Source organism: Perissodus microlepis, chromosome 9 (genome assembly GCF_051167445.1).
Source record: "Perissodus microlepis isolate ML-2025 ecotype Zambia chromosome 9, ASM5116744v1, whole genome shotgun sequence".
Classification (NCBI taxonomy): Eukaryota; Metazoa; Chordata; class Actinopteri; order Cichliformes; family Cichlidae; genus Perissodus; species Perissodus microlepis.
In genome coordinates, this window is record NC_140469.1 from 15,332,788 (window position 1) to 15,350,255 (window position 17,468).

General features: G+C 40.4%; 1 protein-coding gene across 2 annotated transcripts; it reads right to left on the reverse strand.

Moving 5' to 3' along the window:
* Positions 1 to 10,533: 10,533 nt before the first annotated feature.
* LOC146380244 (peptidase inhibitor 15-A-like) lies at positions 10,534 to 15,237 on the reverse strand. Of its 2 annotated transcripts, none has more exons than XM_084939190.1 (6): positions 15,124 to 15,237; positions 14,641 to 14,967; positions 13,666 to 13,784; positions 12,594 to 12,726; positions 12,395 to 12,510; positions 10,534 to 11,675 (listed from the first exon to the last, which is right to left on the reverse strand). In XM_084939190.1, exons 2-6 carry the CDS (start codon positions 14,914 to 14,916, stop codon positions 11,540 to 11,542), a joined length of 780 nt encoding a protein of 259 aa, XP_084795316.1. In that variant the 5' UTR covers positions 14,917 to 14,967; positions 15,124 to 15,237; the 3' UTR covers positions 10,534 to 11,539. The 2 variants fall into 2 exon arrangements, with proteins under 2 accessions (XP_084795316.1, XP_084795318.1); XM_084939192.1 differs by having other exon boundaries at positions 15,059 to 15,144.
* Between the last annotated feature and the right edge of the window lie 2,231 nt (positions 15,238 to 17,468).

The window sequence follows — 17,468 nt, forward strand, 5'->3', positions numbered from 1 at the left end:
ACTACACAGAAAACTCAGCTATGTGTGGATGCCTATGAATTTGAAGTTGTAAGGTTTATAATCTGTGCCAAATTTCACAACTGATGTATTATAAACAAATGTAATGCTGGGCAGGATACACGTTTGTGTATTAATAAGGTGTGGCATTGCACTCAAAGCTATAAACAGAGTCTGGCTTTCAAGAAACAACTTGTCAGTGGACTAAAGTATAATTTTAATGAAACTATGAAGTTATGAAACCCACAATTAGCTTAAAAGAGTTATAAGTGCAGTTTATCTTTGCATAGAAATGGGCCTGTGGCTGGTGTATTATTATTATTATTATTATTATTATATTGGATTGTTAATGTGTAAGCAGTAGCTTTTCAGAGGTACAGCTCATGATTTTACCTTTAAACTTTGAAATACATTTTTTTATGGAAACTGCAACAGAAGCTTCTCGTAGTCATGCTGTGAAACAAGCCAAGCTGACTGTGCACGTCTGGTTCAATCCTAAAAAATGCATTTTGTTAGCTGTCAGATAAATAGTGCAATAGAAACAAAACAAATAAATGTGTGCTTGAGTTCCTTTACTTTCTTCCACCACAGCCCCCAGCTGATGAACTATCAGTGGGAACTGAGAACAAGACGTATATAAAAGCCTTTCTTCCAGGCTGCCTCTGCTTGTCTAACCTACTTCATTAAATGTGATACAGAGCTCACTTTGGTGACTCCCTCTGAACTTCCATAAACCTGGGGTTCACTGTCTGCTTCCCGGGTCAGTTGCGAGGGGTCCTCGACCCCGGCTCCAGCGTCAGCCACCTCTCCGCTGTCAGACCCAACAGGACTTTCCCAAGTCCTCATCACAGCAGCTGAAATAGCAATGTTCTTCCTTTGCTCACCGCTCCCAGGAGGGATCGCAACTCTGAAAACACTCATTCATCTGCAGCAGAATAAAATGCTGCACTACATTTAGATAAAACATGTGCCTTGAAGGAAGAGAGCTCAGTGGGTGTGTGTTTGTCTCTGTTTAACAGGAGGAGAGTGAGAGGTAAGGCGGCAAAGTGGTGGCGTCGTCCGTTTGTCCGTGTGTGTGTGTGTGTGTGTGTGTGTCTTGGCACAGATGCCTTCACAACTTAAATATGAGCCGATACATAAAACATACAATTATTTTAAAGACTCAAAATAAGTTTTATGGGCCGAGGGTGTGAAAGGACCTAAATCACATGAAAGTTGCAGCTGAATTACACAAAGTCTGACTGTGAAAGGATGCCTCTGACCTCGAGTATGAACATTAAACTGTGTGGATAAAGGAAATATTTACCAACTGTTCAGGGATTTCTATGATTTATAGTGTGGTAATTTAGGTCAGGCCATCTGTAACACGCAAGTCACTCTCTGATTAATGTTATTACAATGCCTGCCAGTAAATATACACTATTTGTGCCAGCAGTAGAGCAATATAAATGATTTCATGCCTAGGCGTCTTGTGTTAGCAGCCTTTCTTTCTTTTTTTATTTTCTTTCTTCTTGCATCTGCTATCTTGTACCTGTTACTGGGTTGTTTTTCTTATGATTTCATATTTTTTCCCCTGTTTTTGTTACCTCTGCTTTCTCTACCTGAAGTTTCTGCCTGCCTTTGTTTTCACGCCAAAACATTCACTTTCTCCACTTCTATGCTTGCTCCTCTCTCTCCTCGCACTTTCTGTCTTACCCACACAGCCATTGTGAAGCCATGTGGGCCCAGATGCTCCATTCTGTACCTCCTCCATTCAGCATGTGGTCTTGCGAGAAACCCCGTGAACCCAGGAGAATGCATCGGTCGTGCCAGGCCCCGCATCTACACAACAGTAGCCTCTGGACACAGCAGCAAACCACACAAACAGACTCGAAGAACACTTTTTGTTGGCCCATGTTATCTGGCACATTGCTCTCTAATGGTTCTGGTTGGGCTCAATTGAGGTCAGAGTGTTGGAACGGTGTTGGGGTGAAAGTGGGAGTAAAGAGCATCAAGGTCATTTGGCTGCTGTTCTACATCATTGCTTTTGTGACATTATCAGCAGCGTTCAGCAGAAGGCTGCCTAAGATATCGCCTGCAGGCCAGCTTGGGATTAGTTTGTCTGTGTCTACCCTCTTGTGGTCAAGAGATGCCAATGCATCCGTGAGTGGTGCACAAACTGTTCTCTGTTTTCCTGCCAGGTCTTATTGCAGGGTTGTAATCAGGGATTTTGGTAGAATGTGTCCAACAGAAATACGAAGCCGTTAATACACAAATGTTGAACGATCTGTTTTAAATCCACTAGTCTTCTGTTGGTGTTGGATTGAAACTTCTTTTCTGCGATATGTAATTTTATTTTTCCTGTAACTTTCACAAAGAGGACCATTTTTAATTTCTGTTGTATTTTTTTCCTCTTCCATCCCTTCCTCTGTTTCACTTTCCATTTTCATTTACAGGAAACTGTGTTAAACCACACTGCCAAACTTCACAGCCCAATTTACTGCACAAAAGTAAAAGTAATATAAAACAGTGTCACTTAAGTCAAAGAGCAGAAATACTGTCAACAGCGTGTCAAAAGTACTCATTATGTGTAATTTCAGCTCTGAGCCTTTCGCTGCTTTTTAATGGTTTTTAAGAGCCCTGAAAGTCTGAAACCTTGCATCACCTTTGTTTGTGTCTGTAATGTCTTATTGGTTTACAGTACACCCAGTACACTCTCCTGTAATACCATACTAAGCAAAAATCTTGAGCCAGTTATTCATGTTTTGCTCGGAAAATAGGAAATAGGTCCAGTGATTTATTAAAACGTGCAAACATTCATGGAAATACAGTAAATTAGGCAAAAGCAGCATCTGTACAGTTCTTCAAAAGTCTAAATTTGGTATGACCACCTTTATTCTTCAACACAGCCTTAACTCTCTTGGGCAGCTTTCTTGTAATTTCTTTAAGTAGTCTTCAGGAATACTTATCCAGGTTTCCTGTAGGACTTCCAAAGCTCTTCTCTGGATGTTGGCTGCCTTTTATTCCATTCTCAGGGAATAGTGAACGGATCAACTGAAGGGCTCAGGTGCTGTATCAGGTCTTTATTTGATTTGTTCTTGTTTCTTTTTTGACATGACTTTCAGATGCTACTGCCACTTCTTCTTTTGGGACAAACTGCACACAATGCCAAGATATGCCAGGCTTTCAGCTAATTTGGGAATTCACTTGTTGGTGCAAAAATACTGTTATGTGTAGACACAACGCTGATTGATTGAGTTAGGTTCCTTTTTATGCTTGAATGTTTGAGAGATCAGTGATAAGTGGCTTAACGAAGAAAAACCACTCATCTGAAAATGGGGAGGTACAAGGCATGGACCAAAAATGTCAGAAAAAGCAGCCAATGTCCAAAGAAAAACTTGGAAAGGCTTTAGAAAGCCTGGAGAGCTACTGCACATTAAAACATCATAAGAAAGCCTGGCTCCTTGGAAGCAAAATATAAAGACACAAAGTCTTTTGCAGAGTACTGAACATTTAATTTGCTTTGTGGGTGTTTTCTTAAGTTGCTTGTGTGTGACAACTTGAAAACACCCCACCATGCCTTGTTCCATAGGTTGCTCCATATGCTTTCATGCATGCAGAAAAATGAATGCTGCTTTGAAATGCAGTGAGCAATAATATAGAGCAGTTTAAAAAGCCAAAATTGAGAAACTCTATATGTCACACATCACTACACACAGTATTATTCAAGCTTTAAATTGCAATCTGTAAAACTGCCGTTTAAAAAGATACAGAGGTGACACCGAGCAGGCTTTTGAATCACAAGTGTGTGCTGCCTCCTGAACAATACTGGCTCTTTCTATAATATGTAGTATCTATAAACATTTTGACTTGCTTGTAGGGAAATGCATGACAAATATCAAATCTTCCCATAACCACCAGGTGTCAGTATCTTTTTATATACACTGTGGATCTCTCAGTCAACCTCAGTTCCTGATGACAGGCTAAAATGCTTCAGCTCCCCCGCTGTAACACCACAAAAGGAGCTCTGGGTAAACTGAGGCACTTATCCATCGCTCAGGCTATTAGGGTAAAATCCTGAGCAAACAAAAAACCTAAAGTGATGATGTAGAGACAATAGACGCTGGGGAATTGTGGGTATCTAAATACACCCTTGATTCATGTCAGATTTCATGATGTTACCAACTGAGTAATCCTAGCAGAAATGTGGCTCCCTTGAACTGAATGTTTGCAGATTACTGCTTTTGCTCACAAACCGACTGAAACCAAAAGAAACTCAACACAGTGATGCCAAATACACTGCGGTCTAATGTCACCTTATATTCTCCTCGGGAGAGAATCCCATAATCATGCAGTTTCTTGCATTTGAAGCGAAAGTTGGTTTGCCGCATTGGATGTCGAAACCCTTTCTCAGTGACCAACTCAGTAATACAAAAAAAGAACAGTTGACAGGGTTATTTTTATGAATTTAGAGGGTTTGGGGTTTTATTTAACCCTGAATAGAAAATGCAACGCATAATGTGGGAGCAAAAGGGTCAGTGTACCATGAATTGATATCAGCATCAAAGCCACGCTGAGCTTGTTTGACTGAGGGTGTAAAAAAGAGTTGAGAGTGAAGGAGGAAGCCCATCTGATTAGGCAGCACTTTCCCAGCACTGTGCTTCTGGGAGGACATTGATTTTGGCCCGTGTTTTGCAGCTGCAGGATGTCGCTTGTCTGAAGTCCCTGCTAGGCCCTGCGAGGAGGCTAACTCGGCCCCATCCAAAACAAAGACTACAATAGGATATGGAAGGCAAACACCAAACGCGGGCAACCTTTGCCTCAGTTTGTGTTCCTAGACTAAGCGAGACGGGTCAAGTGAAGCTTGTTTCAACATTAGACATGTTGTAGATTCAATGTTATGGCCACTGCAGGTCTGAGATGTCAGTTTGAAAGCATATAATTACTTTTAATGTTGCATATGGTGAATATAGACTATACAGTTTTATGACAAGACCCTGCTTATGTGCTTTGTTGTAAAATTGAATATCTATGCTGAAGTATGCCAGATATGCTTTATTTATATTTTAGTAGACCATGTTAGAAACTTACTTTGCCAAGGAAAAGTCACCAGACAAGAAAAGTGACCGTAACACAAGCCAGCTCGAACTGAACTGGTGTCTTATTTCATTGCGGCTGATTGCGAGAAACATCAGCGTTCGCTTGGGTACTTCTAGCGTGGTGAGCATGTTTAAACCCAGCCATGAAAACCTTCTGTGAAATGAAATGTTTCCCACCCATATTATGACAGCTTTGTCCTGAATAAACAGCATTATAGACAAAAATAGATGCCTGAGACACCGCAAATGATTTGTGTACCTGAAATGCTTTATTTTTTACTCTTTGTTTGAAGTAAGGGCATCCAGCAGAAAAGAAGAAGTCACCCTGCATTTAACTCCCCAAGACATTTATGGACACAATGGGGTTTCAGCATGGACATGACAGCATCTGAGGAGAGCCAAAAACATACTTCGAGTAGCTGATGTCAGTCTCTGGGAAACAGGTATGTCAACAGGCTCATCCCTGACCTGTCGGAGGTGTGAATATGTACTTGTGGGTGATTATTTGATTGATAAGGATGTTTAAATTTGACCTTTGAAGCAGCTGAATAAACAAAAATTCCACGAGTTTGTAAAACTGAAGTATTTTACCCACGCACTTACTCACAAAAAGTTTTGGAATCCAGCTGATGAAAAGCATCTTATTAATTTAAGCCAATCTCTCCTTCAAGGTCAACACCTTGTGAAGCAATGCACCACCACATATCCTTGCTATGTCTGGATTGCTCTTTGGAAGATTTGCTTGCAAATGTTTTCACATTTGCAAAGAATTCATTCCCCGGGGTAACATCCTGACATGTGTACCTGAGTTATGGTCCATGTCTGCACTGAAGACATGCTCATTGCTCACCATCCGCCATCCTGGCCAGACTCCCTTCTTCCTAAAAACGACAAATGCACAAGTGCAAGTGGGCAAAAGAGAACTTCTACCAGGAAAAGTCTTGGATGTGGTGCAGAGCTGCACAAGAAAATGACCTTGAAGGGAGCCAAATTTAAATCAAGTTCCATTACTTTTTCATTTCACCTTGTAACGAGGAACTGAGAATGAACGTGAGCAAACAGAGCATGAGTTTGACTCTTGTCCACGTGTTTTATAAAGCTCAAAATTAGAGAGGCTGTTTCTATTGTATTATTTTATTGTTCCTGTTTAAGCCAACATGAACAATAAAATCACAGTCTTCTGACCAATCGAATCCCAATGAGCCGATTTCATGACGGGCCTTTCATTGAGTTGAAGGACAAAGTCAAGCATCAAGGTAATCTGTCAGTTTTAATTTCTGATAATTTATATGCAAAACTTTCCTTATCATCCAAAACACTTGTCTATAGGACTTTCTGGATTAGCTGCATTAGCTTTGCAGTGAGTGTGGTTCTCAAAGATAATGATGTGTCTATCTCAGCCTACAGCAGCCTAACGTCTAAGCTCCTGAGGGTGACAGATCTTTATTTGGCAATAAAACTCTGCTGACTTATTTATTTTCCCCTCGCCCCATGAGCACAAGGAAGTAAAAAAATCTATGCAGACACTCTTCCTCTCTCTAAGCTCACTAAAAGCCAGTTTCACCCAACCCGTTTATGCTTGCATTACAAGGTGATTTATGATCTTGTGCGTAACAGAATTTACACTGCTGGTTTTTTAAATTCACTGAGCCCTTATTTTAGCTTTTTCTTTCCTAATAGCAGCTCCATTTTGATGTCCTCAAGCTGCTCTGCTGCTATGCCAGTAAAGGATTTTTGGGAGGTTTGCAGACAGAGCGAGGCTTGGACAGGGCACGGGGTGCATTTCCGATGGTTGAGCTGCAAGGGGAACAAACTAAACATAGTTGTTGTGCTTCGGGGGGACTGAAGAACAAGGAAAAATACACTGAATAAAAATGAAGTCTCTCCCAATATCCCCTCTGAGGGGAAGCGAAGCCAAGTTTTCAACCATTCTGAGCAGTCAGGGAGGGCACAGAGGTTGTAGAGTACAGAGACGATAAAGTGGAGGAGACTTTTTCTACAGCTGTGCACCAAATATATATTTAAAAAAACCCTTCTAACCATCCACACAAAAGATTTATCCCTCTTCTTCGTTATTATACTCAAACTGTGACAAAGTCTTTCTCATACTTCTCGCCATTATTAGATTTGGATGGCTCTTTGCACATTTGGAAACTGACTCCTCGCGCTCACCCGCTCCTGGTTCATAATCTATCAACCTGCCAAGGTCCTTATGAAGTCTCCATCCTCTTTGTAAATAAACATTTCACCACCTTCACACTTGAGGGAGGCTTAAATGTTTCAGCAGTTACAGTTTATCCGACAGGTCGGTAATTCACATGTGTTATTAGGAAAAGTGGTGCACCTTCAGATGAGATCGCAGATGCATCATCATCGCCTCGGTAGATGCTGGCACAGGCCGACAGTGTAAGCCAGTTGAAGTGGATTTATTGCTGCAGCATCTGGGGACTGAACATCTGTTTTACTTCTCCAGCTTTCTGATTGTGTTTAACTCGTTCTTTTTTTTTTTTGGTCTTTGAGTGGGTCCTCATAAGATTTTATTCTTCTTGCTTAACTACCACGTGCTGGGTGAGGGATTAGCAGCATCATACTAAAAAAAAATTCTTGCTGGTTAAAAATACATTTAAATATAAACTCTTAAAAATCGGAATTTAAATATAAAAACAGTTGAAGCTTATTTTCCTGAATGAAGTCAACTGAAAGACCACGTGTGGGTTGTTATGATCATGAGCCCTAAAAAATCATGGGAGAAACGTAGTTTTAACCAAATTGTACAATTTATTAACCAAAAATAAGCACAAAAAAACCCCAATCATGTTAGTTAAAGTGTCAGCAGCTTTTTGGCTGTTTGACTGTAAGGTGTATGGTGTTGTATAAAATAAAACCTAAAATAACCAGGCTGAAGCCATCCAAAGAAAAAGTATTTAAAGAGTCAGCAGTTAGTCTGGCCAGGTGCACTGACAAAGTTTGGCTACCAGAAACCTGCAGGCTTTCCTGGTAAAGCACTAAAAAGCACTAAACATGCCTCAGTTATACCTTTCTATACTCTCTGATCATCATCATCATCATCGGAGAGCAACTTGTAGACTGGAAGAGCCAGTGAACTGAACCTTTAGGATAGTAGGCAACCTGCTCAACCACCTAAGGTACAGCCATCCCTACTAGAGTGAGGGCTGCCGTTAAATAGATGTTACCACAACACCCTGACACAGAATCAAATTGTTTACAAGTTATTTAGCACCAGATACTCCATTGGGGAGAGGTGACCATCATTCAGCCGTCCTCCAGCCCCGTCACGAACAGCTGTCCTTTACCGGCAGGCCAGCTATCTGAGACAAACCGAAGATCCACAGCGATACAGTATCAATGCATCTAGACATCATTCTGACTTAGAGGCTTTCATTTAAGATCCCACAGATGGTAGCTTTGCATGTTTGGCTCCTCAGCCAAGCGCACGCACCAAATTTCTGATCTTAAATTGGCATTTGAAGAGTAACAAATGGGCCAGTATTTATAAAGCACCTTTCAGTTTGAGTACTCAAAATGCTTTCTACTACAAGCCTCGTTCACGTTTTTTTCTATACTTACAATAACATACTCACACAAAAGCAGTGGGGACAATTCCAACTTGAGTATCTTTCCCAAGGATACATCAAGGTACAGACTAGATAAGTTGGGACTGAACTACTGACCTTCCCGTTAGTAGATGACCTACTCAACCTCTTGAGCAACAGTTGCCCACAGAAGCAGCTAAAATGTCATTTGATGTGTCACTGCTAAAAGGAGTTGAGGGGTCACGTTAAGACTAGCCAGTCTGTTTTGTGGAACTAGCAAGCTGATAACAGTGTCCTTCAGAGTACTGGGTCTGCACAACGATGTCAAAATAGAAATCTGAAAAAAGCTTAAAAAGCGTCACTACAGGAAAAAAAAATGACATAAATGACAAACTCCAACAAACGGCATCGGGTTTCAAGTGTAAATCAACTGTCAAGTAGAAGTTTTCAAAGTGTTTCCACTCATTCATTAGTAAGAAGAAGGAAAAAAAAAGCTGAATTAAGTCCAAACTCATGAATGTTATGGACATATTTGTTCCCTTTCCAATTTACACTTCATTTGCAGGTGTTTTCTTGCTCATGCCCTCGAGCCATCACAAGCTGCTTTCATCCCAGCCCAAACCCATGTCCTTAACCTCAGCTCTGCTTCAATCATTGATGGATAACATCCACAGCAGACTGTCTAACTGGTCGTCGCATCGCGCTCCGCATCCTGATGATGTGACTTTTTAAACACTCACTATCATCTGTTTGGCGCAGGACCTGGCATTTACACAGACGGGAAGATTTTTTCACATGCATACTAATGTGTTCCTCAAAAAATCTCTGCTGTTTAGTTCCAGGGAATGGGCTGCTCTTTCTGGCTGCAAAAATGTGCAGGAAGTGGTTTGAAATTGTCACGCTAAGCAAAGGTTATCATGAAAGTGTTTAATAGTGCAATGCTGCTGCGCACACCAGCGTCTTCTTCCCTGTGTTTCTACCTCTTACTAATTTTTCTGCATCCACTCTTTAGACCATCTCATTCTTACAATTTGGCTACGTCTCCGATGATACGCCTCTTTCTACATCCAGCATTCTTGCTGCTCCTTGCTTCTCCCCCTCAGTAAGGTCAATGGTTTCAGTGGAGAAACCCAAACATGACAGTCCCCTGAAACCCTATCAGTTATCTGTTCATTTATGTAGACACAGACCGTCGGGGCCAAAGTCAACCTTCTCTTATTAGGATTCGGTTGTAGCCTGAAGATGTTTTCTTTTCTCCTCGTTTTTGCTGTTGATACGCAGGATGTGGGGCTTTTCAAGGGCACTCTTTAATTGAGAATCAAAGAGTCAGAAAGATAATCAATTTAAGACAACACAGAGCAGACGCTGGATAATGATACTGCTTTTAGCCAGAGGGACGACATGAGCTGTCCAAAACATACAACGGAACAAACAAACAATCAAAATAGAACATTTTATTACAAGTACAAAACACAAACGGAGAAAAGGTTCACAATCAGTGCTGAAAATGTTAATTTCTTTTGTTTTTTTTAACTCTTTTTTTTCTGATTGATTAAAAATGATTTCATTGCACTCCAATCCTTTTACAAAACAAAAATTAATATCACTTAAATATATATATATATATATATATATATATATATATATATATATATATATATATATATATATATATATATATATGTATATATATATATATGTATATATGTATGTATATATGTATATATATATATATATATATATATATACATATATATATATATATATATATATATATATATATATATATATATATATATATATATATATATACACATATACATATATATATACATATACATATATATATATATATATATATATATATATATATATATACAATATAAAAATGAATAACTTACAGTATATTTGAAGATAATCAAAGTATAATGATTATCTACATATACAAAAATAATAATAATTTTTGAGTATTTTGGAAATTTACAAACAATTAAGGTGCACTCAAGTGCCTAAAGCTTGGCTACATCAGTGATTATAACGAAATACATAAACAACATCAATAGACTGTATATAGTGGTAATATACAGTAGGATACCAATAGTCTCCATAACAAATATGACTACATAACAGATATGTGGGTCAAATGATTTTATGTGCTTCTTAGAATACAAAATGACATGAACACTGTATGAAACCTGTGAAATGCCCAAACGGATGAAGTCTCTGTAATGGTACACAGAGAAAATGCATTGTTTTGCACTTTAAACAAACGTTCAACCACTGAGGTGTTGTGTAACTTGACAAGTTGCTTTCACACTCTAACTGATGTATATTCTGCACTTTTGTCAACAAACTTGCTGCCGGACACAAGCTGGAACTGCAGCACACTTGAGCTTATAAGCTGCTGACACTGTCAGTGTGGGGGGTTTCCCCTCTGAGGTCAAAAGCTTTGATCCTTATATCAGAGCATTCCTGTGAAGGCAGAGCACACAGCATGGTGGTGTGATGCCCGTAGCACCAAAGTGAGCAGCTATGAGGAGTTGTGATGGTAGTAATGTCCTTTATTACCACACTGTCAGCTGTAAACTGGTATAGTAAAAACCAAATGTGTTTCTAGCACCACGCACTGTACAGTCTGCGCTGTTAAAAGGACCCATTTTACATTTAAATATATTGCATCAGTTAAAATAGTCTTTGCAGTTTTGGTATAAAACAAATTAATTTACAGATTATTTACAAGTGATCAAAGCTAAAATTTTACGCTGCCTTTAAATGCATGTTTCTGTCTTTAAATAAGCCCATATATACAAATTAGCGTGGTCCACGACTATTGTGCAAATCCTTACTGGATTAAAATAATGTCTCTGTGGTACTGTAGGTTGTCAGCTTATGTTGAGAGGAAACCTTTGTTTATTTGAACCAGTGCAGGTAGTTTGTCTTGAGAGCGGGGAAGCACATGTTGTTGCTGCACGAGCCCCCGTAGCTGGGAGGGCATGCGGAGCAGGGTACGCCTACTTTGTAGGGAGCCTCTCCTATCCAGTTACCCCTGGAAGACAGTAACATCTAGTGTGAATGAACCACAAAAATAACCACAGAGCTAGAAAGGAAGTAGCAGTTGCCTAAGCAATAGATTTTCAGCCATTTTTTCAGTCATTCTGTGGTCTTCATTAGCAGAAAGACTACTTGGTGTAGAAGATCTTTGGGTATATGACTGAAACATTGAGTACGATCCCTAAATGGAAATGGGTGTGAAATTGCTTTTTTACATGTGTAAAAAACATAAGGTTCAGATTTCAGTGTCTATTGCATATTCCAGAGCCAGCTATCATCATGCACAGAACTTCTCGTTGTAGACCGTGTAAAGCACAAGAGCACGGAGACCACATTCCCAGTTAGCAAGCTAAAAGTGGGTCATGCGCCAGTTCTTCTCACACGTATGTCTCAAACTAGTGAGATTAAAGACTCTCGGGTCACAAGTCAGTCACAAATCTGGGTGTTCTTTGATTCTCTGAAATATTTAGAGACTTTTTCTTTTGGTTCGTGGCCCTCCGGTGCTTTGGTGCGCCTACCATAATGGGTGGCATTTCGCAGCTAAGCACAGAACAGAGCAAACTGTGTCAGGATTAAGCCTGTCGTCAGCGTGTCGTCATCAGGTTAACAAGTTCATTAGAAATAAAAGGTTTCCTTTCAGCGTGAAAGCTACACTACGTGAGATTGTGTAACATGAACCACACAGTTAACTGTCAGGTTAGCAAGTACACTTACTTAGGAGAATAGTTGCAAACTAAATATGTCGCCCTCTTCCACACCGCACCCCACACATTCATGTTGTGGCACGTGTGCACGGCACAGCCGACTTTGTTGGATGTTGCCCAGACCATCTGCATATTAAAAAGAGCAGCTGTTACTTGAAGTCCCCCCAGCAGCATTTCTACTGTAGCCTGAGTAAGTGTGCGACTACTACCTGTGTGTAATGGGTACACATGGGTCCGTAGCATCTGAGTGGGCACCGAGGGTTGCAGTCACGGGGGTAGGGGAAGGCGTAATCTTTCACCTCATCATACCACGGCTTCACCAGCTGAAGAATGGATCGATATCTGTGAATAGAACACTTAAATTTCAGCAAGACTCATATTATCAGTTGTGACTTGTGTCATTATAATTTTTTCAAGCAAATGGGAGATCACAGCATTTGCAATTACTAGCAGCAGGGGAAATGATGGGAAAATTATGAAAATCTGTTATTTTGTTTGGCAAATTGGAAGAAGATTAAAGAACTGTTTACTATAGCCCTGATCTAGTTTTGTCCAGGTATGTGTGAATATATTTTAGTTTCCTCCATCGGCTGACATCTCATATCTTAAACCCTTTAGTTTTCCAGTTTAGTCACTCACCTCGGTATGACTATAATAACCGACTTTCAATGGTTTCCATGGTTTTCAATGGTTCAGTGCCACATAAACAGCTCTAGGAATCGTGAATAAAGCACCTTGATATATTGTGATATATATAAGTGTCAGTATAATGATTTTAAAAATCATATTCTTCACATTGAGTTTTAGATATGTTTGTATCCTATACACTAAGATACTGGCAAAAAAAGTTTAAAAAAAAAAAAAAAAAAAAAAAAAAGGGTTTTCACCAATTTTTGTGGCTCCACAAGAAACATCAGTTTCCTTGTTTTTTTTTTAGAGATGTATTAATGAGTTTAGAAGGACATGTTCAAATAGCCTGTACTCCATGTGGCTCCTCAATAAAATCTAAAAGTAGGAACACATGAAGGTGCCCTCTGTTTCCAAATGGAAAATCAAGACCCAGTAAAAGGGACAGGCTTTTGTCCTCATGGGTCATGGCTGAAAGCAAGGTTTTTGTGTTTATTTGAAGGGTCACAGGAGCATTCCTTAGCCAGTCACCAGGTCACAGTGGAAAAACCTTAAGGGGAAAGAAGAAGGGGGCAACAAGGCAACGACCATGACTGCTGACAGAGGGTCAGCAGATGTCAGGGAAGGGAGGGAGGGGGGTCAAAGGTCACTCACCGTCCTGTCCTGACTGAGAGGTTTTGACCCAGGAACCTGAGGAGGTGAGGCGGCCCATGCTCCCACAGGCAGGCATGAGCCCAGTCCTCGGCCGTCTTTGCCAGTGTGTCGTCCCACACCTAAAAACACACAGAGATTAGGTGGAAGCAAGAAAACCCATTACATAACCAAGGGGAAAATATCAGCACAAGATCTTCAATTAGCAGCGCGATATGAGATAAGAGTTGGCACACTGAGCTCTTAGCAATGTTGCAGGCGTTACTATGGCAAAACACAAAAATCATCCATCGAATTAGTTGCATAAGAGGAGACACTTTGTTTCCTAGTCACCCTTACTGAGTGACCCTTTCGAGGAATACATTTTTTATTATAATGAATGAAGGCTGAACAGCTTGTTGTACACTTGTACACAAGGGTGCCATTAGGAATGGATCATGACTGCAGCCCTTTAACAAAAAGTAGTCGAATGATTTTATAGAGGAAAAGGACAACACTAATAATATTTTACTTATAACACAACGTAAGAGCTGGAAATGGCAGTTTTAAATCGAAACACATCAGTCTAAGCGCTTATGTTTGTCAGCCAAAATAGCCAAAAAGTCCAAATGAACAAAATGCAAGCATCAAGTCTGTTTTTGGACTTGAAACTCTTTAACATCTAACAGGTCAACTGGATGTTTCCATTACGGCAGGCTTCTGGTATCATACATGACCCCTCTTCTTTTGGAAGTGACTACCTTGGTGGTCTGCTGCAGCATGATCTGCTGAACAGCTGATGATGTCAAGTAGACCCTAAAAACGCTTCCAAAATAAAGTAGTGCGACTATTAAAATGAGCTAGCATTACTTTCATAGCTCTTATATTTGATTGGTGCATGTTGGAGGTGAAATATCCTGTGCATGGAACACATGGCTGCAGTAAAATCGTGCAATAAATATATGTATATATATTTTTAAATCAAAATCTGTTACCTACCATGTATTCCATATTGGATGCCGGAGGAAACACTTTGCCTCTCACTTTGTTGTGGTAATCAAGAATTGCGAGCATGTCGTTCTGACTAATGTACCGCTTCCTCCTGGTTTTTGAAAAAGTCACAGTGTCTGTTCCAAAGTCGAGCGCTGCGCCAAGGCTGGTGATATTGGCGGCTGGCGGGGACGTGGACACAACAGGAATAGTCACTGCCAGTGCACTTGCTCCGCAAGATATGCACAAGAGTACTAAGTCTAAGGTAAATAGCTGAGGTTTCATGTTTGCTCTTTAGCAAACCGCAGAAGAGAATATCCCACGTCCTGGATGACTCTGAAAAATTAAAAAAGAAAGAGAGAGAAAGAGAGAGACTTAATGGATTGTCGTTTAAAAATGCGATGCACTTCAATCCAGGTACGCTTACATCAAGTTTAAAACCTCCCTCTTTGTAACAATACAGTACAGCAACACCGGTCTCATTCCTCTTACTTTTCCTTGCGCGGCGGTACCTTGTCCCTGCGTTGCCAAGGCGGTATCACCTCTAAAGCCTCAGTGAGGGATCGGAGAGAGGGAGGGCTGCAAGTGGGTAGTTTTTGCGCTTTGCAAACTTTGTGAGTGTTTCAGAAGTCCGTTTTTTCGGGCTTATATATGGTAATGGGGAATGCAGGAAGTGAGCCTGCCTCGGAGGTAGACGAGCCCCTCCTTGACACCTGAAACAGAACATCACCGAGAGGCGTTGTGTTTGTTTCCTCTTAATCCTTTCCCTGTAGAATTTGCCTAATTTCCTAAAAGCGTTAATAAAGTAAAACGACAAGGAAAAACAAGCTGTGGCACAGGTCTTTATCATGCACGTGCTTTAATGTGATTCATCCACAGATTTATTGGAGGGAGGGGGGAAGGTTATCTTACTAATGCTGAGTAAATGGACTGGACTAGAGGGTTAAGTTGTTCTTAATAACCAAACTTTAGCTCCACATTCAGGTGACAGGTTTGCACTTGCCGCATGCGCCACTGATCACATATTCAGCACAAACGCGAGCACTTTTATCAGTGAAATCAGTGTGAGAGCTGGGTCTCGTCCTATCAGCCTTCTTTGTGGTATTCATCATACTATAAAGATTACACTTGTTCAGAGTGTGCCTCCAGCTATGTGTTTTTGCCAGTGCAGATTCAGTGCCAAGAGAGAGGAAGAAAAAGAAAAAAAAAAACCTTCTGCAGGTCATCATTTTCATTGGCAGCTGGTGAACAAATTAAAGCAACGTGACGCAGGAACACTTTTTCTCCCCCTTCTCACTCTCTTTCTCTCCCCCTCGTCTGCAGTCGGCAACTGGTGCTTTCCCCAAAAAAATCTTCTTGGAAGTGATGTCCTTTTCAGGTGGTGCAGTTGGTGGAAGGGATATATCATTCAAGCGGGTTGCACGGCAAAGACTTTCTCTTTCATTTCACTTCATCCATACATTTCTGCTCCTGCTCTCCACCGCTGTGGTTTCACTGGGATGGAAAATCGTCAGAGTAAGAGGATGAATCATGACAGATTAGTTTAATTACTTCCCAGCACAGATCCAGCACTTTGTTTAATACTCAGATGTGAACCCAGTTTTTTTTTCCTCAGAAATAAGGCAGATTTTTTAAAAAGGCTATGACAGGTTTTGAGATGTGAGATTGACTCTAGTAACTCAATGAGACCTGTACTTACCTTTGAGTGAACTGTAGAAGCTAGTCAAAGACGAAAAAGTACATTTAACCCCAAAAATATTTTTCATGCACATATTTTAAAGCCATTGTGTTGGAATTATATCTGTCTACATATAATTCTATTTAGCCAATTCAGTACCTTTTGAGATAAAATGTAATTAGGTTTCCTTTTTTCCCGTTGTGACTCTGCACCATCACATCTGCTCAGTATTTTGACTCATCCTCTCATATGGTATCAATAGTCAGGCCACTCTCCAGCCAGCTCAGCCCACCGGCCAAAGATTCTAATCAACACAGTGCTGAGATCTTATCCTCGGGTTTATTACCATATTATAATCCATATCATCAGATTAGCTTAAGATACACCTGCTTTGCTGAATTTCACACTGTTTAATCAGCTGTGTGCCTCTGATCCAAGACTAAATAACAGAGTCAAAAGTTCAGTTTCAATGTGCAAAAGCTGGCAACGGGATTGAATAGAATACTGTACTTCTACAGTAAGTCTATCCCCCTTGCTCTGTTTCCCATACAAGCACACACACACTGCAAGCACACACACACACATACACACACAACTACTTCATGTGCAGCTCCTCAAGGCCCCAGATGATATTCCCTCAGTCTCAGAGTGCTGGTCCTTGTTTGCGCAGTGAACCCAGTGACTTCGAAAGAGGTTGAAGTATATTATCATATTATCAGTAGAGTAATTGGGGCATTATTTGGGGCACATGCTTCTTCAAGGGGGCCTGGGTATGTTTTGAAAAGGCATTCTTTTTTAGACAGCGCATTTATTTACCTACAACATATTGTTCCAAGTTTCCTTCATGCTTTTCCCCCTCTCCAGAGGCCTCCTGAGTCCTAGAGCTGATGCCAGTACAGCAGAGGGGATGAGGTGCACTAGTGAGGAAAAGGGAAAGCAAGAAAGAATAGCCTGCAGACCATAGAAAGACTCAACAAGTGTTTCATTACGTTTCTAGATGGCAGAAGGTTTCAAAACTCAAGTACAGAGAGGAAAATGAGTAAATAGAATTTGCATGAATAGTGCAGAGCCTCACATACAACTATGCACTCTCTGTTCATAAAAGATGAAGCAAATTAGTCTTGTTGGACACTTTTTGACCCATGGTCTGGAGTACATC